Source organism: Eleutherodactylus coqui, chromosome 1, assembly GCF_035609145.1.
Source record: "Eleutherodactylus coqui strain aEleCoq1 chromosome 1, aEleCoq1.hap1, whole genome shotgun sequence".
NCBI lineage: Eukaryota > Metazoa > Chordata > Amphibia > Anura > Eleutherodactylidae > Eleutherodactylus > Eleutherodactylus coqui.
In genome coordinates this window covers 476,574,124-476,601,713 of record NC_089837.1, presented here as the reverse complement: position 1 = coordinate 476,601,713, position 27,590 = coordinate 476,574,124, and the positions used below count along the sequence as shown (strand labels likewise).

The window sequence follows — 27,590 nt, the reverse complement described above, 5'->3', positions numbered from 1 at the left end:
ACTCATGTTCAGTCTATGATCTATTAGTATACACAATTCTTTTTCACATGTGCTGCTGGTTAGCTCATTCATTTTTCTTGCATTTCTCCTTGTTAAATACCATTCTGTTAGTCGCTGCCCCACTGTTCATGTATGTCCAGCGCTTTCTCTCTTTTTTTTCCAGTGTTACCTATTCCCCCCCCCCCCCCCCTAGCTTTGTGTTGTCGGCAAACTTAAGCAGTTTCCCCTCAATTCTCTTCTCTAGATCATTTATAAAAATGTTAAACAACACTAGGCCCAGGACAGAGCTTTGTGGTACCCAAAATGACCAAATATGGGATTGACAAGGCAACTGTTAGGTGGATTCAGAACTGGCTGAGTGATTGTACTCAAAGAGTGGTCATAAATGGCTGCACATCCATTGGAAGAATGTATTAAGTGGGGTACCACAAGGCTCTGCCCTAGGCCCGCTGCTGTTCAACATTTCTATAAATGATCTGGAGGAGGGAATTGATGGGAATCTGATCAAATTTCCCAATGACACAAAGCTAGGAGAGATAGCTAACACTAGGGAAGAAAGAGAGTATTCAAAAAGATCTAGAAAAGCTTGAACAGTGGGCGGCGACTAACAGAATGTTATTTAACAAGGAGAAATGCAAAGTCTTACATCTGGGCAAGAAAAATGAAAAAAGCACATACAGAATGGGAGGAATTACGTTAAGGCCACTCTCACACACACTGCTTTGTATTGCGATTAGCCTGCCATCCGAGCGCCACACTAACCGCGGTACAACCCTCCCATTGATTATAATAGGGCTTCTCAAGCCCGCACTCATTTTCGAGCACTGACTGTTCTATTTTTCAGCGTTTTTGCATTTGTTTACGCAATCCATCGCCCATCACAATGCTGGGGTGTGTTAAAAAGCGCTGTCAAACGCCATGACATTGTTTTAAAAACGCAGCTTAAAATCGCGCTGAAATGCCACGGTCCTGAGCTGTGTTTTGCTGAACGCATGTGTGGGATTAACCTAAACAGCAGCAGATATGACTTGGATATATTAACTGCTTAAGGACATGGCCCTTTTTTTTTTCTTTTTTCCCATTTTCGTCTTTTTTCCTCCCCTTTTAAAATAAATCGTAACTCCTTTATTTATCCATCGACGTCGCTGTATGAGGGCTTGTTTTTTGCGGGATGAGTTGTTTTTACAGTGGTACTTACTATTTATTGTACCATATAATGAACTGAAAAATTCTAAGTTGAGTAAAATTTAAAAACAAAATGACACTCCAACATCTTTCGGTGCATCTTGTTTCTTCGGCGCACAAACTACAACAAAAATGACATGCTAATTTTATTCTATGGTCAGTACGATTGCTACGATACCAAACTAATATATATATATATTTTTTTTTGTACTATTATTTTTTTTCAAAGACTTTTAATTTTTTTTAATAGAGCAGGGGGTTGGAGCGATGACCCTGGAGGTCCCTTCCAACTCTACCATTCTACTATTCTAGAATGTTGCTTCATTTAAGTACTTCTATATCTTACAGGTATGAACTCAGCAGATTCGGTGTGAATGTCTGTATCATAGAGCCCGGCTACTTCAAAACATTAATATGTAATCCAGAATCAATCCTAGGAAAACTACGTAACATTTGGGAGAACCTCTCAGAAGAAATCCGTACTGCTTATGGCCAGCAATATTTTGAAAACTGTAAGTTCCCATTAAAACAAACACTGTACATAGAAATAAACGATAAAGACAAACGAGATAATATTGCACATTGTCAAGATGTTCTGCATGTACTTGTAACAAAGTAATTAGGCTGGTCACATGCAGACTGTAGGAAAAAAGTCTGATCCAGCACTATTTCTTAATTCTGGTGTCCTATTTTGAAATAACAATAGCGTACCTATATAGGAAGGCATGGATGCGCAACATGGTGGTATGGGCTCTTGGGGACCCTGGAACATGGATTTCAATTTTAGGTTTTACTCTCTCTTACAGGGGCCACAACATAACTGCAAAGTTGAAGAGTTCTGCATCTCTCAAAGTGACTTTTTACAAGGGACAACTGATGGGCGCAGATGCGCCTGACAGTCGTTCCAGTGATAATCGCTCCTGTGCAGAGGCGAAACTTGAAGCTCCTGGGCTCCGATGCAAATTCTATAACAGGGCCCCCAACTATAATGCTTTATTCATAGTACTGGACTCCCTATATGGAGAAGAGAGGCCTTATGGGCCCCCTAAGGCTCCTGGGCCGGGGTGCAACCGCATCCCCTGCATTCCCTATAGTTACACCCCTGCTCCTGTGCTTTTACATAGTAGCAATCATCCCTCAGTGAATGGAGGCAGAGAGGGCTGGGGATTCTGCCTGCCTGCCTGCCTCCATTCATAGAAAACTGGCAATTGTTCATAGGTGAACGACTGCCTGTTTACACGGGCCGATCATTTTTTTTTTTTCTGCAAATGGGCCCCAAGTTCCGTGGGACTACTCAGATGAGTAAAATCAGGAAAGCGTACTCAAAGTGGCCTCCTTCTTCTATGATAGTGGTAGATGATTTAGGAAGTCACCCGCCGTCATCCACAGGAGATTCAAGCACAAATCTGTGTTGAGTGTCCCTAGAATGAACACAGGTCCAACGACTGCTCCATGTATGTATGGTAGCAGAAGGAGGCCACTTTGAGTACGCTTTCCCTACTTCAGTCATGGCAGCGGTCCCATGGGTCCTTTTTTAGGGGCATGGAAGGCAGATTTCTGCTTCTCATATGCTATTCGATTTTATTCTCTCTCCTACAAGGGCCCAACACAAAATTGAAATTCCTGTTTCGGGGCCCACAGAAACCTGTGCGTCATAATTTTGAGAAGTGCATCCATCCTACCTATTCAAGTACGCTGTTATTTCAATATAAGACACCCGTATTGACATATAGCGCCGTCTGTTTCACACCCTGTATACATCAGATAAAAATTGATTTGACCTGCTGATTGTAGATAAGATGACGATCTCATGTGTGGCCTCCTCTGTAGTGTCTGCTGGTGACAAGAGAAGAGAGAATCAGGTGTGTTCCGACAGCCTGATAACCACTTTTTTTTCCGGCTCCCATTGGCAAGTTGAGTATTTGTGCTCATGGGGAAGTCAAGATAGATAGTCAGTTTGAAAATCGGAAGAGTACTTTATTTTCTAAGCAAGAAAATAGTAACCAAAGGCAGCACTCCTGGGGTAAAGAAGTATATAGGTGTTCAAAGCAAATAAAGGTGACTTACCTGGCATGCACAGGCCACCCACAGTGGGGCAGTCCGTCGCACCTGAAGTCCCCGACGTGTTTGTAATTGCCTGCTATAATGGTCATTTTAGCTTGAAAACAAGCGCTTGTCCACACCGTGTATCTAGGTGTGGAAACCTTCAGTAGAGCACACGTTTTGTGTTCCAAATGGTGGGACATGCATCAATATGAAAAGAATCCCTGGAATGCATGTTTTTTGCGTTCGCCAGTAGGGCGCCCTGGTTATTAAGTGTGATGTGTTTGTAATTCTGATATTGTTCTCAGTGTACTTAAAATGACCACTGATGTAAAAACTAGACAGACATAGATTAGTTAAAAACAAACAAATCCTCCTTTAAATGAAAAAGCATTATACAAACTAGTACAATATATAGCCATTAGATGCAAAATGTAAAATTGTCACCTTAAAGGGGTTGTCCCGCGCCGAAACGTTTTTGTTTTTTTTTCAACCCCCCCCCCCCGTTCGGCGCGAGACAACCCCGATGCAGGGACTTAAAAAAACAACCGCACAGCGCTTACCTGAATCCCGCGCTCCGGTGACTTCTATACTTACCTGCTGAAGATGGCCGCCGGGATCTTCTCTCTCGGTGGACCGCAGGGCTTCTGTGCGGTCCATTGCCGATTCCAGCCTCCCGATTGGCTGGAATCGGCACGTGACGGGGCGGAGCTACACGGAGCCGGCATCCTGCACGAGCGGCCCCATTGAAGAAAGAAGAAGACCCGGACTGCGCAAGCGCGGCTAATTTGGCCATTAGACGGCCAAAATTAGTCGGCTCCATGGAAACGAGGACACTAGCAACGGAGCAGGTAAGTGAAAAACTTCTTATAACTTCTGTATGGCTCATAATTAATGCACAATGTACATTACAAAGTGCATTAATATGGCCATACAGAAGTGTATAGACCCACTTGCTGCCGCGGGACAACCCCTTTAAGGTCACAGGAATACAGAGTATGGGTACATACCAGAAATCATATAGTAATGTATTTTAATAATAAGCGGTATGAAGTGGTAACACGGACAGGGAGTGATTAGGGGAAGGGGGAGACAAGAAGTCGCACCCAAGGGGGTTCACATGGGCCCTAACAGTGACCTATATATTACTTAAAAGAATTATGTAAAAAATAAATAATTTTTTTTTTTTATCAGAGGTGTGCAATGGTTTTAAATACGTTGGGCGCAACTTCTTCCCATGGACTCCCACCAAGAGATTTTTTTTCATCCAGCATTGTTTACCAGATTATACAGGAAATGGAATAGATTGCAAGTTGTAAAACTTCTTATAACATATCTTCCACATGTGGACATACTCCGATTACTGACCTTTAACTTTAGGTTGTTCCATAAATTGCCTGAGCAAATTTTCATCAAGTAGAAAAAGTAATTTTCATAACAGTGGCAACAAATAACCATTACTACACTATTTCTTCACACAGATTGCAATAGAACGGCTGAAGGTCTAGCCAACTGTAACCCGAAGCTTCACCTGGTCACCGACTGTATGGAACATGCCCTGACAGCTGTATACCCAAAGACCCGCTATTCTGCTGGCTTAGATGCCAAATTGTTGTTCATACCCCTTTCATACTGCCCAGCTGTAATAACAGATTTGTTCTTTTCACAAAAATGAAGTTTAAGAAGAGCTCAGAGTGGCATCTCAGTAAGTTAAGAGAGGTTTTCCAGGCAGCGCCGGCTGTCAGTGCAGGGATATACCGGGGTTGGGGTGGAAGCTACTGCTCTGATCCCTGTGTAGTGGCCGGTACTTGTAATTGCAGGCGCCGCTCTTACTGAAATCAATGGGAGTAACTTTTCTAACTTGGACTATATCGGTCCGAGATAGAAATTGCTTGTGTGAGTTTGCTAGAGATGAGCAAGCATACTCGCTAAGGCAAACTACTCGAGCGAGTAGTGCCTTATTCGAGTACCTGCCCGCTCGTCTCTAAAGATTTGGCTGAGATCTCTCTCCCCCTCTCTACCCCCTGCTCACCGTCGCAACTCACCTCTCACCCGCGCCGGCAGCCAAATCTTTAGAGATGAGCGGGCAGGTACTCAAATAAGGCACTACTCGCTCAAGTAGTTTGCCTTAGCGAGTATGCTCGCTCATCTCTAGAGTTTACCTATTCAATTTAATGGATTCATCTCCCGTGCAAGTTCTGTCCCTCTTGGAATCGGACTGAACTCGTAGGGGAAAAAAAAAAATCGCCCATGTGACTACACCCTAAGGCCGGCTTGGAGAGTATGGAAAAACATCTGTATTGGGCTGAATGCCCACGGATGAATTATCGCTGCAGGATTCTTGGTCAGACACCCGCCGTGAATTCCGCAGCAATGTCCGTCCATAGACATGCTGTGTTAAATGATTCTCCCCTGCCCACGAGCAAAAATGAACTTCGATTTTCCGCTTGCGGGGGAGAATCACCGCATGTTCTATGTTGTGTGGAAAATCTCAGACGGCTTCCATTGCAGTCACTGGAAGCCGTCCGTCCCACGATACTTCCGCTGTGAGCACTGAAGAAATATCGCGGGAATCCACGTCACAGCCCAGCGCCGGCGTGTCATGCACTGCACTGCGCTTGCGCACCGTCTCACCAGCCGAGACATTTGCAGTGGATCCGGGCAGGTGATGATGGTTCTCTGGGGGTCACCGGGTCTGATTCGGCTGTGAGATTTCGCAGTCAGAATCAGACGTAGCCATGGGCATGATGCCATAGAGATGCGTATTACAGACGTGTTTCAGATGACATAAGAGCCGTATGTCATCAGTATTTGCCTTAGTATATTTTACTTTCCACTGGGCAAATGGTGGTCAGTTTTTGCCCAATAGAAAAGAATAGCTCTACAAAGGCAAAAACACAAAAAATTGGTCCCGCTGTGTTTTAAAATACAGCCATATAAATAGAGATAGAGATTTATATTTTCTCCATATTACAGTCTGCAAAACATTAACCAAATACAGAGGTGAAATATGTTTGTCAAAACAGGTATATACAGTAGTTATGGTTACTTATTCTAACTATATTTGGTTTTACTAAATCAATACACAGGTATACACAATGAAAACATGTATTTTATTTTTTCCCCCTCTATTTTAACCCTTTGCAATCCGATTTTGGATTCAGAGTTTCCTAGGGGGCTTTCTCTTTCTGCCCTTATACAGTGGCGCCATCTGCTGGCTAGAGCCAGTACTGCAGTATGTGACATGCCGGAGAGGCCCCCAACAACAGAGCGGCCAGTAATCTACAGTAAGAATATCCTGCCGGATGTCTTCCAACATCGGAGCTGTACAGCCTTCAATCAGAATGTCTTTAGACGTCAGACAGTGGATTGGAAAGGGTTAAGATTGAAGTATTTGTAATACATTTAATCATTTTAAATATACTTACCATATTTTATGTTTTGAAAACCTAGAACTTTGTAATTGCATTTGTTTGTAGAAGTGGAATATGCAATTCTTCAATAAAATGAGAAAAAAAGTGACATATGGAGCATTTATACTTATGGAAGATCGATTGAGCAATATTAAAGGGGTTGTCCCGCGCCGAAACGTTTTTTTTTTTTATTCAGTAGGCCCCCCGTTCGGCGCGAGACAAACCCAATGCAGGGGTTAAAAAAAAAAACGTTTAGTACTTACCCGAATCCCCGCGCTGCGGCGACTTCTTCCTTACCTTAGTAAGCTGGCCGCTGGGATCTTCACCCACGATGCACCGCGGGTCTTCTCCCATGGTGCACCGGGGGCTCTGTGCGGTCCATTGTCGATTCCAGCCTCCTGATTGGCTGGAATCGGCACACGTGACGGGGCGGAGCTACGAGGACCAGCTCTCCGGCACGAGCGGCCCCATTCACCAGGGAGAAGACCGGACTGCGCAAGCGCGTCTAATCGGGCGATTAGACGCTGAAATTAGACGGCACCGTGGAGACGAGGACGCTAGCAACGGAACAGGTAAGTGAATAACTTCTGCATAATTAATGCACAATGTACATTACAAAGTGCATTAATATTGCCATACAGAAGTGTATAACCCCACTTGCTTTCGCGGGACAACCCCTTTAACCGTTTCATGACTAGGGTGGTTTGTCTTGATGTCCAGAGCAAAATTTCACATACTGAAATGCTGAATTGTAAAGGAAAGTCTTAATTTTGTTTCTTGGTGTACCCAAATAAATTTTGGGGGGCTTTAGGCGGGACATATAGAGTTGTCTAATTCTTACAAATTGAGCATGTTATCAAGCGTAGTACAGAGGGGTTTGGTTTAGGATATATGATATACCTCCCTGAAGAGGTGCATTTTTAGAGCACGCCTGACGTTTTGTTTGTCAGGAATTGCCCGGATAGTAGCGCGTTCCAGAGGACTGGTGCTGCTCTGGAGAAATCTTGGAGGTGGGAATGAGAGGTTCAAGTATTGAATTTATATTTCATGCAGCAGTGTCATATGCAGAATATTTATGCCGTAGCAAGAAATATGTGCGTAAAAGATGCATTGCAGTTAAATTTTACTAACAGGGTCCTAGATGCTGAGCATGCAGCTTTGTCATAATAAACTTTGTAATGTTTTACTAAGATAGAAGTATCACACATGCTGTAGACTTTGAATTGTTGACTTGTTTAACCTTATGGAATGTGTGAGGGGTTTGATATACTATATCACCTCTTGCATTACAAAAATAATACAGAAGAATTGCTAGAGACACCAGTGGTGTTGCCCATTCTTCTCCTATGCATCGAAAAATAATTAGGCATACCAGATTGATAAAGCTACGATACGCCTTGAGTATCACCCAAATTAAGTGATTATTTTAAACAAATATTAAGCTGGTTCTCTCCTATATAATTTGCCTGTCTATTAACAATATGGAGCAGAAGAATACTGTCAAGATGACTTGTACTATAATGGCTGCTTCCCATTGTTAGGTACACAGGCTGGCTGGCTAATCAAGGAATGTTGTGGGGCAAAAGAGAGAAAAATGTGGGACTGATTGTAGATGGGCAGAGAGCAGAGCCTATTCTCTACCCCTCTGGGTTTTACATACTAAGCCCCAGGAACCGCAGGGGGCTGGAGATATCAGCAGTTGGGTTAAAAGATTATATTAATTGCTGGGAGCCAAGACAGAGAGATGCAATTGCAGATGTTCAGCGCAGAGAGACCCCCTCCTGACCCTCCTCATCGGCCATCTTTATATTTAATCCAAAAATGAATCCCCTGATTCCTCTGTAAAGAGCAATGCCAAATATATGTACATTGTATGACTCCCATATAGCGCTACGAGCACAAGCCTACATCTTAGTTTCTTATGAATCCTCTCTCCAGGAGCCTTGCAGACAAAAACAGTACATTTTTCCCCACGCTATCACAGTAAAGGGCTGATCTGATGTGACATCCTGAACCAACCGATAGTACTGTGCCCAGGAGTGGGCAGTGCCATCCAACAGGGCACATAAAACAGTGAGGAGTGTGTCATTGGCCCATTAATTTATGTGAGGCCGGCAGGTAGGTGTTAAAAGCTAATTCATTTCACTCAATTATACGTGTATGCTGGGAACAACCTTCTCTGCCTCCTCCGATCTCACAGGACACATGAGGGGAGAAGGATTTTCTGCAACATAGAATCCAGTAACATTAGTTGCTACAACAAAATATTTCTGTACATTTAACCCTTTCCAATCCAATTTGTATTCTGGTTTTCCTAGGGGGCTTACTCTTTTTCTGCTGTTATACAATGGCGCTCTCTGCTGGCTAAAGCCAGTGCTGCATGAGGTGACACGTTGGATAGGCTCCGACAGCAGAGAGGCTGGTAATATACAGTAAGAGAACCCCAACGGACGTCTTCCAACATCTGAGCTGTGCAGCCTTAAATCATAATGTCTTCAGATGTCAGACAGTGGATTGGAAAGGGTTAAAGATTGGTTATCATGTGATCACAGGATCAGGATCCGAACCAATGTGGTCCTGAGGATCGTACCAGGACCAGAGGTTATTAGTAGGATCAGGATGTGGGTGTTGGGATGGCTGTGGGGACACAATCAGCAGCAGGGGAATGGATGTAAATATACGTATGAAAAAAAGTAGAGCTGGCAGCCTATAGGATGCAGTAAAAGAGTAGTCTATAGCCCCATCACCAACAGAAGCAACATTTCGGCCCTGTGGCCTTCCTCAAGCTTGGTGCTTCTTCTATAACCTCTTTATATATTCTGGATTTAATATGTCAGTTCTGCAAAATAGCACAAAAATTTGGGCATATATTTACAGTAGGTGGTGCTGAAATGATTAAAGGGGTTGTCCCGCGCCGAAACGGGTTTTTTTTTTTTTCAACCCCCCCCCCCCCCCGTTCGGCGCGAGACAACCCCGATGCAGGGAAGTAAAGAAAGTTTACCGGAGCGCTTACCTTAATCCCCGCGCTCCGGTGACTTCAATACTTACCGCTGAAGATGGCCGCCGGGATCCTCTGTCTTCGTGGACCGCAGCTCTTCTGTGCGGTCCACTGCCGATTCCAGCCTCCTGATTGGCTGGAATCGGCACGTGACGGGGCGGAGCTACACGGAGCCGCTCTCTGGCACGAGCGGCTCCATAGAAGACTGCTGAAGACCCGGACTGCGCAAGCGCGGCTAATTTGGCCATCGGAGGCCAAAAATTAGTCGGCACCATGGAGACGAGGACGCCAGCAACGGAGCAGGTAAGTAAAAAACTTTTTATAACTTCTGTATGGCTCATAATTAATGCACAATGTATATTACAAAGTGCATTATTATGGCCATACAGAAGTGTATAGACCCACTTGCTGCCTCGGGACAACCCCTTTAATATGTGGGGGCAGAAAAGGGTGCAAAAATATTGATGAGTTATAAAGAGGCCTTATTAATGTGAAAGTTATCAATTAATGGTTTAAAAGCTTTATTTCTTCAGGCATTTTGTCCTTTTTTGCAAAGCAGTGGGTCAGCAGTGATTAAATATAATTACTAATAGCATTCCTTGTGACAGATGCCCTTGCATTGTGTCTTCTTATCTGGCTTACAAAATAGCAGTGTGAGCTGTTCTATGTATTAAAACAAAGAACTCCTGTCCTCCCCGGCGTTATTCCCAGACAGTGTTCTTAAAAAGATACATTCTGCTGCTCTTCCATCCTCACCTATAGGGCGGCTGCACACGACCGAGTCAGATTCCGCATGTGGGAGCCCACAGCAGAATCTGACCCTGTGCCGGGTCGGCGTCCGTGCATATATATATTCTTTCTGCACTGCAGATGGGACGCATGGCAAATCGTCAGACAAGCGCAGTACATTTTTTATTTGATAATTTTTTTTTTTTTTTTTAATCCCTGCTTTTACCTCATTGTCAATAAGTGATGACGCAGCTACCCACGACCTTTCCGCAATATCATTTTTAAAGGTCTGCAGGTTGGACGGCTTCCATTGAGTTCAATGGAAGCCATCAGTGCAGAATCCAGACTAAAATAGAGCATCGTGCGATTTGATTTTTTTTTTTTTTGCAATGGATTTCCGCTCGTGTGCAGGTAAAAGCGCTTTTCCATAGCATGCCATGGAAGGTATTTGCTGCGGAATCCGGAGGCGGACGCCTGCTACGGATTCCACAATGCACATCCCTCCTTGTGCAGCCAGTCAAAGAGACTTTTAATCCTTCAGAAAGAAACTTTTTGTTTTTTTCCCAGAGAATCCTGGTGTGGCAGCACAGTAATTTATATAATATACTACCCCGTAATCACTTAAAGGGTTAGTATAGCACCTGCTTTCAAGATCCCGTCCAAAACTTTAAAAAAGCAGGAGACAATGGGGCTTACTCAACAACCCTCCACCATGAACTAACTTAAGGAGTTTCTTAGAGAGGATTCTCGGGGGTGGTGATGTAAGCTTTGACCCTCCATGTGCTCTCTCTAATAAAATACCACCTGACCCAGCCACTACAACTAAATTTAAGGAGCCAGACCTGACTTTGAAGCAAGTTTCCGACCAACTCCACTCAGATATTCAGTCATCCACAGCTGCCATCACAGGTGAAATTGATGAGGTTTAGATGGACAATAACCTCCTGCGTCAAGATGTCCAGAACCTTCGAGACCACCTCACACAAATAAGATCGGATATATGTAAAATAGGATATTCACCCTAGATGACTTAGCAGCCCCACTATCAGGACGAGACCTTACCCACAAGGTGTGGCAACAGAAGGCGGACGACCTAGTGAACTGTTCCAGGAGACAGAGACGTGAGGAGTTTGTGGAGAAGTAGCTCTCCAATCTTTTTCCTAATGCACCTTTTTCTAGAGCCTACACAGTGGAGAGAGCTCATTGACTCCCAGTGAGACCCCCTGTTCCTAGAGGCCTGCTGAGGCCACTGCTAGCACACCTACTAAATTGTAGAGAACGAGATACCATGCTGCAAGCTCCTCGCCTACCTGGTGAAATCTGACATTAGAATTCAGTCATGTCTTTCTTCCTGGACTTCTCGGGCATCCTTTATTGGAGTCAAGTACAAGCTCCAAAAATGACAATTGTCATACTCCATGACCTATCCTGCTCGACTCTGAGTGATTGATGGAGACTGCACCAAGTTCTTCGTTTCTTGACAAAGCGCCCAACCGAGAAAATATGATATTCTGTCTTCTGACTTCTCGATCTGAATAACTCCTATGTAAGTGACTGTTCTTTAGGTTGGCATTGTTGAAGAGTGGCTCCCATTCTCATTTAGTTGAGAGGGGGACCATGTAACTAGCTTTTTTTTCCTACATAGACCCCAGAGACAGGCCATACCACTTATTACTACTTCTCCTTAGTGTGTTTTGTACACTGCGTTAATCATTTTAAAATTACTTCAGGGATTTTAATACTACCACAGAATTTAGGCCGACGGCACACGAATGGGTTGGATTCCGCATGCTTGAGTCCGGCCCTGTACCCGGCCAGTGACCGTGCGTACCTTTGATTTTCTGTACTGCAGATGACATCGGCGGCGTCATGCGCAGTACAGATTTTTAAATTTTTTTTGGCCTAGCAGCTGCGTGTGAAAGACAATATCAATTGCCGATGGGCTGTGGGTCGATTTTTGCATGGCATGTTCTGAAGGGTATTTGCTGTGGATCCCCGATGCGGACACTGACTACGGATTCCGCAATGCAAAACTGTTTGTGTGCTGTCGGCCTTAATGTAGAGCAAATTTATTTTCTAGCCAGTAAATAGCATTGGTAGCACCCTGAAAAGTTCTTCATTAATATACCACGTGTAGCTAAAATTTAAAGTAAACTACACAGGTTTCCCCCGATCTCTTTGGCCACATTGATTAGTGTTATGGTTCATTCAGTTGGCTGTTTTGCAACTGATGATGTCTATGATCTTAACCATACTTGTTCACTATAAACAAACATGCCACATAGTTCGCTTGTAAGGTTTGAAATGTTTTCTGCAGCTAGCCTGTCATCTAATCTCGATGTCATTTGCGAGGATGTCTGAAACCATGGCCAGACTGCAGGAGGAGAAGGGGACACAATGTACTGCTCTGCAAGGAGCCTATATGGATGACCCCACCAATATTAATAAAAATCACTGGTTGAGAGCTGGTAAAGAATGCCTACAAAATTCAGGGTGGTCGCAAGAAATAGATTTTCCCTAAAAAGTTGCCAATTAGTGTAAAAATGAGATTGTGAAAGTTTCAGCTCAATCGGATAAAGTTAAAACCTGCCTCATCAACCTTAAAGTACTAGTAATTATTAGGAAAATATAGTACCAGTGTTTCTGGTGGCACAGTGCGCCACACAGCTATGCTATATGGTTCATCCATTATGATCCCCACACATGACACACACAGATCTACTATATCCATCCTGACCCCACACATTACACAGTACATCACACACACCACTCTGCAATATCCATCCTAATCACACACAGCTCTGCTACATCCATCCTGACCCCACATAACACAGCTCTACTACATCCATTCTGATTCCCACACATTACATACACAGCTCTACTACATGTCACATCTATTATGATCCCCACACATCACACACACAGCTCTACTATATACATCCTGATACCACACTTCACACACACAGCACATGACACACACAGCTCTGCTAAATCATAATTCACACACTCAAAGCTCTGCTACACGGTACATCCATTACGATCCCCACACATCACATACACAGCTCTACTACATCCATCTTGATCCCCACACAAGACAAACACAGCTTGACTCCATCCACAGCAGTGACATCACCGCAGGTCCTTTAGTTCACTGGATCTCTGTTGTGGCAGTAGGTCAGTGTCTTCTCTCTGGACTGCTGAGTTGTGTCTGAGATAATAACGGCTTAGTTGTATTCTCATTTTGCTATTTTTGCCCTCCTCTTTTCAAGAGCCCTAACTTTGTTGTTCTATTGTCAGTTAGGCTCTGTGTTTTATATATGTTGTAGGACCTTCAATGATGTCAACAGGGGGTGGAGCGATTTTGTCACCAGGGGTGGAGCATGAGAAGCACTCACATACTAACTGACAAGTGGTTGTTAGTTGTTTGATTCTAAAACAGCTATTTTTCTAAAATAATCGAGGGTCGTCCACTATAAAATTTGAAAGGTCTATCCTGGAAACGTGTTATTTTTTTAGTTTTGTAGAGGATGGTCTTGGCTTCAATTTTCACTTCTACAGCTTGTTTGACAAATATACAGATCGGAAGATATTTGGCTTTTTTGTGGACCAGACCCATTTAACTCTACAACAAATTCCACCGGGTGATTTTATGGAGAAGCGTTCTCCATTTTCCGAATTTTCAGCTATTGATAAATGTAAAAAGGAGTAGTCAGGTAGTGGAAATTAAGGATGCTGAGGAGGAAGAGGATAAAACGATTTTTGTGTTGATACTACAATCACAGAAAATTCCTAATGTTCATAAGTATATAGGTATGCAAATGGTAGATGACACAACACCTCTGCAGTGCCACCTTTTGGAGGATAGCTTCTCTATAAGCCAATGTCCAACTCTATAAGTCAGTGTCTAACAGGCTTTGCAACATGACTAAGGATTGAAGTTAAACCAAAGTCTTTTCCAAAAAGAAAAATACACTTATTTCCATACCGGCTGTTTCAGAGTTCTTGTCCCTCATCAGTGCAGAGCTCTGCTTGGCTGCGTGAGAGCCCTGTGATGTGAGTTGGGAGGGGAACGGTTTCTCCTTGTGGAGACCGCCAAATTGGCATAAGGAGACTTACAGCACATTAAATTTTCTTCGGGTAAGTAAAGTATACAAATAGAAGATGATATAATGCCTTTGCAGCACCATACATTGGAAGGTGGCTTCCCTATAAGGGCCCTTTTACACAGGACGAACTTTCGGGTGCAGATGCTCAATTGGTCGTCTCACCAATAATCATTGCTGTGCTTTTACACAGGAATGAGCATCGCTCAGTAAATGGAGGCGGAGCGGACTGGGTATCGCTCTAGCCCACGCGCCTCCAATCACAAGAAACACGGGCCGATCCATGCACACAGCAACTGAAAGCGAACGAAAAACCAGTGGATTCGGTCTGGACATGAATTTAAGCTGAACAATAATCGTTCAGATTCCTGCTTGATGCGAGAATCTGAATAATTGATTGGCTCATGTAAAAAGACCCTTAGTCAGTGTCTGACCTTTCAACAGGCCTTGCAACATGAGATTATTTTGCTTGGCCAGACATGTAGGGTTATGGCCTATTTAGGCATTTTTAGGTGTTTTTGACAGATATTGTCATATACTGAATAGTCCACCATCTGAATCTCAATTTTCCCACCTAAGATATAAAACAATTCAAACAGTCCCTTGCTACCAAGTTGGCAGATAAAGTAGCAAAGAAAACAATAGCTTGTTCAACTAATTTGTTTTGTGATTCAAGTATAAACAAACAGAACAGAAAATCAGCTGGGCTGGGTAAAAAAAGATTTACATTTTTTTTAACTTTTTTTATTCTTGTACACCTTTATACTGACTGTATTGTATTGTACTTGGCGCTCAAGTGTGTACTCAGAAGGAGCAGTTAGTGACGGGACAGGAGGTTCTTTGGTTACATGTGATTTCAGTGAGGACAAAAATATTGCAGGGAATGATCCTTCACTGTTTATAGAGATGTGGAACCAGGACAAAGATGATGTGACATTAAACAACTAAACCATGCATACAATACTAATACAAAGTTAAAAGATAAAAACTCAATAAAAGACATGAACAGGTGTCACAATATCATTACCCTTTCGGATGTTGTGGAGGGTGGCAATGTCTGTACCTTTTTACAACTTCAGACGCATTTTGGCCTCCCTAATAGCTCCCTCTTTAGATATTTCCAACTCCGCCATGCGCTCAGAGCTCAATTTGAGGGCATGAATATTTCCCTCGCCTTGACTCGGCTGAAAGAGTTGGAGCAGATAGCCAATCTTCTAAAGCCACTCTCCAGTTTCTATAGAGACCTGACAAATAGCCTTGCTTCACTAGAGACAGGACTCTCGAGAAATGGGGCTGAGATATACCGGACCAAGACTCAGATGACTGGAGTGGCCTCTTGGCCAGCTCTGGGCCTCTCCTAATAAACGATAGAAACAAATGAATACAAGTCAAGTACCTTCATAGAATTTATTATACGCCTACCTGTTTATATGCTATGGGCCTATCGCTTGGTGCAAACATCCAAGATGTTTGATGTGTCTAGGTACAATTATGCATATGTTCTGGGAGTGTTATGTCTTACAAACTTATTGGCAGGATATTCTTGAGTTTATGGAGATGCAGTGGGGAATCCCGCGTATCCTACACCCTAAGGTCTTCCGCCTTGTGGAGGACATCCCAGTTGACGCGACAGCACACACCCTGTACAAATTGCTTTCTTTCTATGCTAAAAAAGTAATATTGCTAAATTGGAAACATCCCGAGAAATCTACTAGAGCTGCCTGGCTGCACGAGAAAAACGGTGTTACTCCCCTATATCAGAAACGCTATCTTTTCTCCTTAGGGAGAGCAACTATACTATAAAGGAGACTCAAATGGCCATGGATGCTCCTCTAGGTAATATGCAAATAAGGGAGATGGAATAAATCCTCCACAGTGCCACCTATTGAAAGGCAGCATTCCTTCAAGCCAAAGTCAGACTTTTTATACAAGCCTTGTTACAATGACCAAGAATTAAAAGCAAAGCCAGACTCCATGTACATACAGCTGTTTCAGTGTTTTTGCCCTTCATCAGCGTACAGTAGGTACACAGTTGCTTTCTCCTTAGGGAGAGCAACTACACTGTAAACTAAGTGAGGAGACTCAAATGGCCATGCATGCTCCTCTGGGTAATATGCAAATAAGGGAGAGGGAATAAATCCTCCACAGTGCCACCTTGTATAAAAAGTCTGACTTTGGCATGAAGGAATGCTACATTTCAATAGGTGGCACTGTGGAGGATTTATTCCATCTCCCTTATTTGCATACTCACCTATATGAATTGGCATATAAGGCCAGAGGTTTCCCTGCCAAAATCAGTAAGATATGGGGCCAGTGGGTTAACTGCCCCAGTACTGCAGTGGATACATCTGAATAATTCCCTTTTACAGAAAAGTCCAAAAGTCACTCTTCCTTTAGCTGTCACAACTTGCATGGATAATAGACGTACACAATACTGGTGGTTGCGCTGTGGGTACAGTTGTTGTTTTAAATGTTGCAATTCCCCAGGTTGGGAGTCTTGGTCTCCTTAGTTGTAAAGACCACAGTTAAAGGGGTTGTCCGGCCACACGGTAAAAATTTTTATAATGCTGCTGCTTCCCTTTCAGTAAGGATAGTAACACACAGCATACAGGGGCTCAAACCGGCCGGCAGATCAGCTGGAATGTCAGTTTATTACCTTAGAATCTGATGTTCACTGCAGCTTTCAAAGATGGCGCCTCTGTGCTGCCTTCCCACAATGCTCTGCGCTCTCCCTCTTCTGTGTGCGCGCTCCTGATGGCAGTAAGAGGCATGAAAAAGCACGATTTCATGGCCTCCCTCAGCTCACGTCCTAGCCCCACCCACGACACGCCTCTATTGAACTGCTCTACAGTCTCTCCCCGCCCAGGCCCTGCCCCCTGCTGCATACTATACTCAGAGGGGTTGTAGCCAGGGGACACTTATACACTCATGGTTCACGATAAAATCCTGGCATGAGTGTATAGTGAATGGAGAGGGGCTGGGGAGAGCCGAGAGAGAACTCTCCTGCAGCCCCCCACTGCAAGGCTACCTACTGCCCCCCCACCCTGCTAAAGTAAAGTAAAACAAAACATTTCCCCACACACACATGCCCTCATAGTGCCCCTCCCACAGCGCCCCCCCCCCCCCGACTTCTGTCAGCCGGGTCCCTGCACACACACACACATCACTGCACCCCCCCCCCTTGCACACATCCATCTCTCCCTCTCCACCCCCCCCCTTTCCCCCGGGACTTCTGACAGCCGGGTCTCCAGACACCACGAACACACACACACATCACTGCACCCCCCCCCCCTGCACACATCCATCCATCTCTCCCTCTCCACCCACCCCCCACCCCCCCACGAGAGCCCGCCCCTCCACTCATTCTTACCTTGGAGATGAAGAGCCAGCAGCCACGCCTCCCCTGCAGGCAGAACTGAGCTTCCCAGGCTGAAGTTCTTCTGCACATGCGCAGAGCTGTGCTGGAGAAGCGTGTCCCCGTCGTCCCGACAAGAAGAGGACAAGAGACTTGTCGGAACCCATGGCAACCGAGGAGCAACACAGGGGGGGGGGGGGGGGGCATCAGAAAGGTAAGTGAATAACTTCTGTTTGCCTAATTTACAATGCACAATGTATATTACAAAGTGCATTGTATTGGGCAAACAGAAGTAATGAGACCTAATGTTTATGGCCGGACAACCCCTTTAATGTTTTTTATATGGGGAGCGGGGAAAAATAAGAGGACATTATTACTTGTAAAGGAGTGGGAAAACTGTGATGACCTAATATTGTAAACATAGTTAATACCTTTCTCCTTTTTTTTGTATGATGTTATATTAAGTGCCCAATAAACATTCCTTAAAAAAACATGTATATAGGATCTGTCATGGTATAGAATCAGCGGGTCTGGCTACTTGGCTGAACACCTCCGGCCCCGCTGACTATCTGCAAAAGTGAGTATAAAAAAAAAAAGATGAAAAAAATGGCAAAAGAAGACCGGGATAGAGTCAGCGGGGCTACAGCTGCAGAGCCATGCAACAAGCTGATTCTATGCTATAGCAGGTTTTCCTTAAGGCTGGGATCACACATGAATTTTGTGAATGTTTTTGGTGTACTGTTTATGAATTTGAGCACTTATGAATCTCCAGTGCTCTCAATGAAATAAATGGAGTGGCGGCACATATGTGCAACCTGTGCTGCATTCATCCGGGGACCATCGGGGCCCCTGTTATCAGGATCTGTGGGGATCCCAGCAGTTGGACCACCACTGATCATATAGTCATTCCCTATCTTGTGGATAGGGGATACATTTAGATCTTGGTGTAACACCTTTAACTTTTCTGATCTTCTGGCTGTCATTAAAGACTGATCAGCAAGCGTAATTGGATGCTATATATGAAGTCAAAATGGGCCAATAGTTGTTGAATACTTCCCTTATAATAACACATCTAATATTTGTCTCTATTTTGGGGGCTGGGGTGTGCAGTGCATACACCTCTAGCCAACTGCAAACTTGTCTATTGAAGTGGCCTCTCATACCTGCAGTGCTGCAATGTTACCTTTCTACCACTTCTGTTTTGTAAACTTTTGGGAAACCTTTTTTCCATCAAGCATTAAACTTGGTTAACCTTTTTTCATTACACATTTATTCGGTAAACCTCATTTCATTAAACATTACCTTAGGAATGTATTCTCACTGCTAGTCTACACTAATGTTTGTATTGTTCATTGTGCAATATTGTATTTGACCAGGATAACACTATGTACAGTTGTTATATGTGAACCAAGAGGCTACAGTCAGGACCTCCGATGGTGGCACGGAATGGTTTAGAATCAGGAAAGGCGTATGCCAAGGTTGCATCTTATCCCCCACATTATTCAACCTGTACATAGAGGCGATCTTGAGGCAATGCAGTTTAGACGGAACCAACATTAGAGTCATGATTGGTGGAAGAAACCCCAACAATCTCCAGATGATATGACCTTGCTGGCAGCAAGTCAAGAAGATCTTGAACAACAGATATGAAAAGTTAAAGGGGTTGTCCCGCGCCTAAAGAGAAAACATTTTTTTGCCCAGTCCCCCAGTACCTGTAAAGGAATACTGCTGCCAGGTGTTATTAAAAAAAAAAAAAAAATTCCCTTACCTGAATCCCCGTTCAGCAACTTTAAAAAATCTTCTTTCCAAGTTGGCTGCCGCTGGTCTTCTCCCACGGTGCACTGCGGGTCTTCTCCCATGGTGCACCGTGGATGTTCTTCTGCTGTCTGCGCTCCACTGCCGATTCCAGCCACCTCATTGGCTGATCGGCACCATGTGACGGGGGCGGAGCTACGCAATGACGCTAAGAAGGGGGAGGAGCCAGGACGCAGCTCGTGAGCCCGGACCATCCAGAAGAGGATTCCTCTCTATGCAAGAGCAACTGTTGCGGCGACCAGAGGAGAGGTTTGGTCATCGCCATGGAGACGGGGACGCCAGCACCGGGAGGGGGTAAGTATATAACTTCTGTATAGCCAATATTTAATGCACGATGTATATTACGAAGTGCATTAATATGGCCAAACAGAAGTGCATAACTGCACTTGCTTCTGCGGGACAACCCCTTTAAGGAAGGAAGTGAAAAAGCAGGCCTATACTTGAATAAGAAGAAAACTAAGATCATGACAACAGCCAGTACCAATACAGGAAAAATCTAAATCAACAATGAAGAAATCGAAACAGTTCAAGATTTCTTTTTCAGATTGAAAATCGACCACATTGGAAAATCAGGACCCAAAAGAAAACAACAAATTACATTAAAGGGGTGGTCTTGCGAAACCAAGTGGGGTTATACACTTCCGTATGGCCATATTAATGCACTTTGTAATGTACATCGTGCATTAAATATGAGCCATACAGAAGTTATTCACTTACCTGCTCCGTTGCTAGCGTCCTCGTCTCCATGGTTCCGTCTAAATTCGCTGGCAGCTTGCTTTTTTAGACGCGCTTGCGCAGTCCGGTCTTCTCCATTCAGCACGAGCCGCTTCAGTGTGCTCCCCGCTACAGCTCTTCTGCGCATGCGCAGACGAGCTGTCACTGCTCGGGAGCGCGCTGCAGCGGCCATTCTGTACCTTCCTCTGTTAGAGGAAGGTGCAGAAACTGGAGCTGCCCAGCGGAGAAGCCCAGCCCAGCCCAGCCCAGCAGCCCCGAGAAGCCTCCCAGGTAAGTGATTTGTGGGGGGGGGGGGGGGGCTGCCGCTGCGCCGGGCTGCGCCGGGGGGGGCTGTCGCTGCGCCGGGGGGGGCTGCCGCTGCGCCGGGCTGCCGCTGCGCCGGGGGGGCTGTCGCTGCGCCGGGGGGGGCTGCCGCTGTGATGGGGGAACTAGCGCTAGGCCGGGGGGGCTGTCGCTGCGATGGGGGGGCTGTCGCTAGGCCGGGGGGGGGGCTGCCGCTGCGATGGGGGGGCTGTCGCTAGGCCGGGGGGGGGCTGTCGCTGCGATGGGGGGGGCTGTCGCTAGGCCGGGGGGGGGCTGCCGCTAGGCCGGGGGAACTAGCGCTGGGCTCCGGAACCTAGCGCTGGGCTCCGGGGCCTTCACCTGGGCTGAGGGTCTAGCGCTGGGGAGCCGGGGGCTAGCGCCTTACCTGCTGCCTGGCGGTGGGCGTCTGGTCGGCGGCTGCGGGGCGTCTGGTCGGCGGCTGCGATGCGTCCGGTTGCCATGGAGACACAGCTGGCGGCGTCTCGGGAGCGCGCATGTCGGGCTGCAGCGAGCGACGGGGAAAGAGCCGGCGGCCATCTTGAGGAAACTTTTATAAGTTGCTGAAACGCTGGAACGGTAAGTACGAACCAGCTAGAAATGTCATTTACAGGGGGGCTTAGTAATGTGTACTTAATGGGGGGGACTGGGCAAAAAAAAAATTTAACTGCTTCCTCGAGACATCTCCTTTAAGTCACAATGCAATGTTAAAGTATAGATACAATCTGGAAAAACAAACACAGAAGCATTGCAACAAAATGTCAGATAGTCAACACAATCATCTTCCCAATCACAATTTATGACTGCGAAAGTAGGACACTGATGAAAACTGACTGGAGGAAGACTGATGCCTTCGAACTTTGCTGCTGGAGGAAACTCCTATGATCGCCAAGATCACGAACAAAACAATCCTAGACCATGCCAAAGCAAAGTTTTTAAAGAGAGACTCTCATACTCATAATTCATTAGAAACATTGATAATGCTTGGAGTAATCAAGGACAAAAGTAGACCCGGGTGCAAAAGAACGGGGTGGCTTGATTCTATGAAAGCTGACACCAACATGCAAATGATTGAACTGAAAGAAGCCGTACAAAAGAGAACCGTGTGGAGAGGGCTGAGCCATAAAGTGTCCGAGAGTTGTCCTGACAGATAAAGATACATAACACTCATGGTAAAAATGTCAGCCATCTATGTAAAGTTCCATGTCTGCATTAGGCAATGGGGTCTCACTGATGTTACCAAGTGGTTTAGTTTCTGTTTTCACCAACTCAAAACAATCATTCTGTATTATCTCCTCTGTTTGCTCAGCTGTCATTCAGTGGATGAGCACTGCCTCTGATTGGTCACAGCACTCAGCAAATCAGAGGCAGCGCTTTCAGGGGGTGGGGATTTTAAAATCTCTGGCCAGAAGAAAATGCTTTTTTAAATTTTTTCATCCAGCTAGGACTTATTTTCAGGAAAGGACTTATATTTCAAGCCCTTTCCAGAAAAACACTGCGTGGGTTGCCTGCATCCCATTGCTTTCAATGGGGCGAAAGCAGTGCCGGCCCCATTAAAAGCAATGGCAGGGGATTCTTTCGTTCTCACTCCCCTCATCAATGAATACTGTGACAGTGCTATCACAGAGTTCAGTGATAAGGGAACTCCCTGTAACATCAGACGATGTTACGCACAGCTTCGACCTTACCGGCGCACGCATGTCCTATCTTTTGCAGTATTTTGCGCCTGTAAATAACGGACATGTGAACATTGCATAGGGAACTAATGGTTATAATAGATGCAATTTTTTTGCACGCACATAAAAAAATTGCTTGTCTGACCTCGGCCTTAGAGGTGTTAAAAGAACCACTTCATACAAACTGGAGCCAGGAACCCTGAAGTGAAAGACAATGCACAACAGGGAAATAGATGCGTCCTGTGCTGAGACATGATTTACGTTAAAGAACTGATTTTATGTGATACCTGATATGCTGATGTGAAGTTTGAAGCACTTGGCCTTCTAAAGAAGACACTGGCATTGCTGTAAGCTGTTGACCTAGTCAACCAAAAAAAGGTTCTCTTGTGAAGAACAAGAAAGGTGGTAGAATCTTCATTAGTGAAGATAGATGCTGGACGGGTTTGGACAAAGAAGTAACAAAAGAACATCCATTTAAATTTGGCACTATGGACATCAACTCCTTCCCCTATTCCCTTCATTCCTAGAACCTACCCCCACATCAAGTGAGTACCTGGATGTTTCGCCTCTTTGGTTTTTAAATATCCTATTTTAAACACTTTGAGTGCGGGATTTTATTGGTCGTTTTATTTGCTTTTAATACCGAGCCTCACGGAAGTCTTGGATGCCTTCCTTGTTTCCTCCCTTTTGGATGTCCCATTGACAATGTCCTATAACTACATGCCTTAAAGGGGTTGTCCCGCGGCGAAAGTGAAAAAATTTTTTTTTCACTTACCCCCGCATTCTGCCCTGTTAAAAAGAAAGCATGGGTTAGTTTTTAAAAAGCACATTGCGCTTACCTGCATCAGTGTTCTGCAGCTTCTTCTTTTCTTCTTGTGAAGATGGCGCCGCTGGTCTTCTCCCACGGTGGACTGCAGGTCTTCTCCCATGGTGCACCATGGATTTTCTTCTCCTTCCTTGCGTTCCATTGCCGATTCCAGCCTCCTGATTGGCTGGAATCGGCACACGTGACGGGGCGGAGCTACGATGACGACGCGGTGACCAGCTCTCCGGCACGAGCGGCCCCATTCACCAGCCAGAAGACCGGACTGCGCAAGCGCGTCTAATCCGGCGATTAGACGCTGAAATTAGACGGAACCATGGAGACGAGGACGCTAGCAATGGAGCAGGTAAGTGAATAACTTCTGTATGGCTCATAATTAATGCACGATGTATATTACAAAGTGCATTAATATGGCCATACAGAAGTGTATAACCCCACTTACTTTCGCGGGACAACCCCTTTAACGAACCACAGGTGTTTCAGCCCGCCAGGAGATGTGGCTGTCTGCACCAGGTGAGTCCATTCCCTTATTTGGTTTTAGCTTTTAGTTTTGATTTTAAATAGTTGTTTCAGCCTTTTCTTTAAGTTGCAATAGCTCTGATACATGAAAGGGGCTCCCTTAATCACTACATCAAGTGTGGAGGAGTAATACCCTAGAGGTCGCTGTTTTCCTCCATGTTTGTGTGAGCACACCTTTAGCATGTCCATCAGTCTCACGGCAAGACAAGTTAAAGGGGAGTTCATAGTTAGGGATTCCTAATGCTGGAGCTGATACAACTGCATCTTTTAGTTTTTCTGAACCCTTCTTTTGCTTCTTCTGTGATGACATACGGCCGTCCCTTATTGCAGGCAATCAGAACGTCAAATGCTGCATCAAAAGTGATGCAGATGGTATCCATTCCCTACAATAACTAACTAGCCCAAGAAAGGCTCTTAGGCTGGGTTCACACTGGGCGGATTTGCCGTGGAAATTCCTTCCGGAATTTTGCCGTGGCAAATCTGCCTGTGGCCGCTAATCCTGGGATTATCCAGCCATGTGGACGAGATTTGCCGGCCGCAGCATGTTTATTTTTTTTCTTCTTCCGCTGCCGCCGCACTCTCCTCTATAGGATGGCCGGCCGCAGCAGAAGAGCGTGCGACCAGGCCGCTTCAAAACCCGGGGCTAAGTGCCGCGGGATTTGAAGCAGCACTTTTCCTGCTGGAAATCTTGCGGTTTTTCGCTGCGGCCAAACCGCGGTTTTTCCGCCGGGATTCCGGCGTGTGTGAGCCCAGCCTTAGTGTTCTTACATTAGCTGGTTCCACTGCTTTTGTGTTATCAGTAATGTGTTTCATCAGTGCTGAAATGCAATGTCCTAAGAACATTACTTCTGCAGTTTGTCTTTAGAGACCTTGCACCCTTTCATACTCAGAAATATGAGAAAAGATCGAGTTTCCATCAAGCAAATATCCCAAGTAGGAGTACAAAGCATCAAGTCATCAACACATTGTAGCAATTGTTTCTGTCCGTTGTGTGGATGCCAAGATGCTAATACATAAGCTAGTGCTTCAAAAAAGTCTGATCGAGATGCTGCCCCTTCTAGTGGCAGACCTGTCCAGTACAGCTGTCTATGCTCATGGCTAAAAGCGAGGAAAAGTTGACTCTCAGTTTCAATCCTCACTGAAAAGTATGTATTTACCAACTCTATTGTCAATGTTAATAGACAATACTTGGAGGAATTTGATTTAACGTGGATTTGGTACAATTACGTGGATTTGGTACAGTTGGACTATCTATAATCATTAATTTATTAGTCTCTCGCAGATCTTGTACCATGCAGTACGTCTACGGTTATCCAGGTATACATTGCTGCAGATTACTGCTATGAGCCCGGCCGGCGACCTTGCGAACCTGAATATACCGTAACGTGGATGAGTGTGGCAGCTTGACGTCAGTCATGCAAGTATTTTTTTTTTTTTTTCAATATTTGCATTTTGCGCGCTGTCTCTTAGAGATGATGTGGGTACCCGCAGCCCATACGCAATGTTACTTGCATAGGGGCTGTGGGTTGGATGGCCTCCATTGACTTCAATGAAGGTCGTCCGAGTGGAGTCATTTAGCTTAATGACGATTCCATAAATACAGCCTCTCTCTATATACTCTTATCGTTGACTACTGTCATGTTTCTGTCACATTGTGCTCCTGGGACCTACTGTAGTTCTAGGGGTATCCAGAAGCACACTGCTGCAGGTGTGGGATCATTGAGCTGGCAGGGTGTAGAGTTCTCCCCACTGGTCTGCTGCATATAAATATCAGCCCCTATTACCAAAGGGCACTGGTCATTCCTATTTTCCGCAACCTCTCTCAGGACCCTGGTTTTTGGAGTCATGCATGTTCTGCTGGAGAATTACTTGCTTGCATGATGTTCTCTGTGGGTTTCCCTGTTATTGGTGGGAACAGCAACGTGTTAACCATGAATATGATGTTATGCCGCGTATTCAGATTCTCATGTAAGTCCGTCCATATAATGAGTTTTATGACCGTGATTAGGTTAGATAGGTGCCTTATTATATTTTAACGTGTTGATATTTATTTTATTTTTCAGATGCTATTATACCAGCAATGGATATAGGGATTCAAGATTGCCTCTTCCCCTCTGACTACATATGTTTGAAAACCCAAGCGAGAATCATATGCCTGTTCTCTCTTTCGTAAAAACATAATAAAGATATTGCAATTTATTGAGGATTGGTGTGTTCTAATACATTCCTAGATGGGGGTTGGATTTATAGACTCAGGATGTATATGGACCTTGTGGTTCACCCTATAGAAAAATGTTATTAGATATTCATAGATATCATCATGATAATTGGTTTAGAAAAAAAGGGGTGGTGTGTAATTAAGAAACGAGTGAGGAAAAATAGAAAAAGGAGTTGAGAAAAGTCAAAGTAACGAGATAAAACAAAGATATCTCTGATCAATTATGCCTTAAAAAACTTTTTGGAATGTTTCAGACTTGGTTATATTTATGCCCCACATAATATATATGAGGATAGTAAAAATCAGATGAACAATATATAGTATGGTGATTAAAATAATGATATACTGCTAGGTTACTCTGGATATCATTGGGGTTTAAATAACTGATCTGATATAGGTTATGGAAGCTAGGATATGATTATGGCTGAAAGTGTGCAGGCTAGAGATGATGGGATGTTTCCCTGTGCTGTGATAGCGGACTGCCAGCCCGTTGTATGGGTCAGTGCTGTGACATGGCCTCTGGACCTTGGAATACAAGTTTGTGTATATAGTGCTGAGACCAAGTATATACAGTGTTAATAAGCTGGGATTGTCACTTAAAGGGGTTGTCCCGCGAAAGCAAGTGGGGTTATACACTTCTGTATGGCCATATTAATGCACTTTGTAATGTACATTGTGCATTAATTATGAGCCATACAGAAGTTATCAGAAGTTATTCACTTACCTGTTCCGTTGCTAGCGTCCTCGTCTCCATGGTGCCGTCTAATTTTCAGCGTCTAATCGCCGGATTAGACGCGCTTGCGCAGTCCGGTCTTCTTCTTTTCTCAATGGGGCCGCTCATGCCGGAGAGCGGCTCCGTGTAGCTCCGCCCCGTCACGTGCCGATTCCAGCCAATCAGGAGGCTGGAATCGGCAATGGACCGCACAGAAGCCCTGCGGTCCACCGAGGGAGAAGATCCCGGCGGCCATCTTCAGCAGGTAAGTAAGAAGTCACCGGAGCGCGGGGATTCAGGTAAGCACTGTCCGGTTCTCTTTTTAACCAGTGCATCGGGTTTGTCTCGCGCCGAACGGGGGGGCTGTTGAAAAAAAAAAAAAAAACGTTTCGGCGCGGGACAACCCCTTTAATGATATGCATCTGATTTTAAACCATGGTGATTGGGTGAGGGTGTATCAATGTACGTATATATTGCTATCATGCTGCCACTGTTATTTGAGCTTGACAAAAACCACAGAGATCAATATGTCACATTTGTATGGAAAAATAAAAATGACTTCTATATTTTTGCACCATGTATGCTGCCACTTGTATGTTATTTTGCTGGAAGACAGCAACACGCTCACTGTCTGTGTGGGTGACCAGAAAGTTGGTGTGATCAGCTAACTGTTCAAAATGTATGTCCCTCCCTTGTCTGTTTGTGTGTGTGTGAATGTGTCCTGTTCAGCCTATACCATCTATGGCAAGTCAGGTTGTCTATTTGGATGATTGCCCTGCTTGGAAGCAGGACTTCCTGGGGTTTGAGTTCTCTTATTAGAGCAGGGACTCATGAGACAATGAGGACCCTTGTTGTGGGCTTGTGAGCTTAAGTATCTTGGGCCAAATACACACCAATACCTCATACATTATTCCATTTGCTTATGCATGTTGGTATTCTAGGTAAGTGTTTTGGTGATTGTCAGTC

General features: G+C 44.8%; 1 protein-coding gene across 2 annotated transcripts in view; it reads left to right on the top strand.

Annotated features, from left to right (window-relative positions):
- Positions 1 to 6,750, top strand: part of LOC136586487 (retinol dehydrogenase 16-like) — a 40,957-nt gene extending 34,207 nt beyond the window's left edge. For both annotated transcript variants that reach the window (XM_066584601.1, XM_066584609.1), the window contains exons 4-6: positions 1,534 to 1,697; positions 4,710 to 4,933; positions 6,393 to 6,750. In XM_066584601.1, coding sequence (XP_066440698.1) covers positions 1,534 to 1,697; positions 4,710 to 4,903 — 358 coding nt within the window. In that variant the 3' untranslated portion in view covers positions 4,904 to 4,933; positions 6,393 to 6,750. The remainder of the gene's footprint in view (positions 1 to 1,533; positions 1,698 to 4,709; positions 4,934 to 6,392) is intronic.
- The last annotated feature ends 20,840 nt before the right edge of the window (positions 6,751 to 27,590 follow it).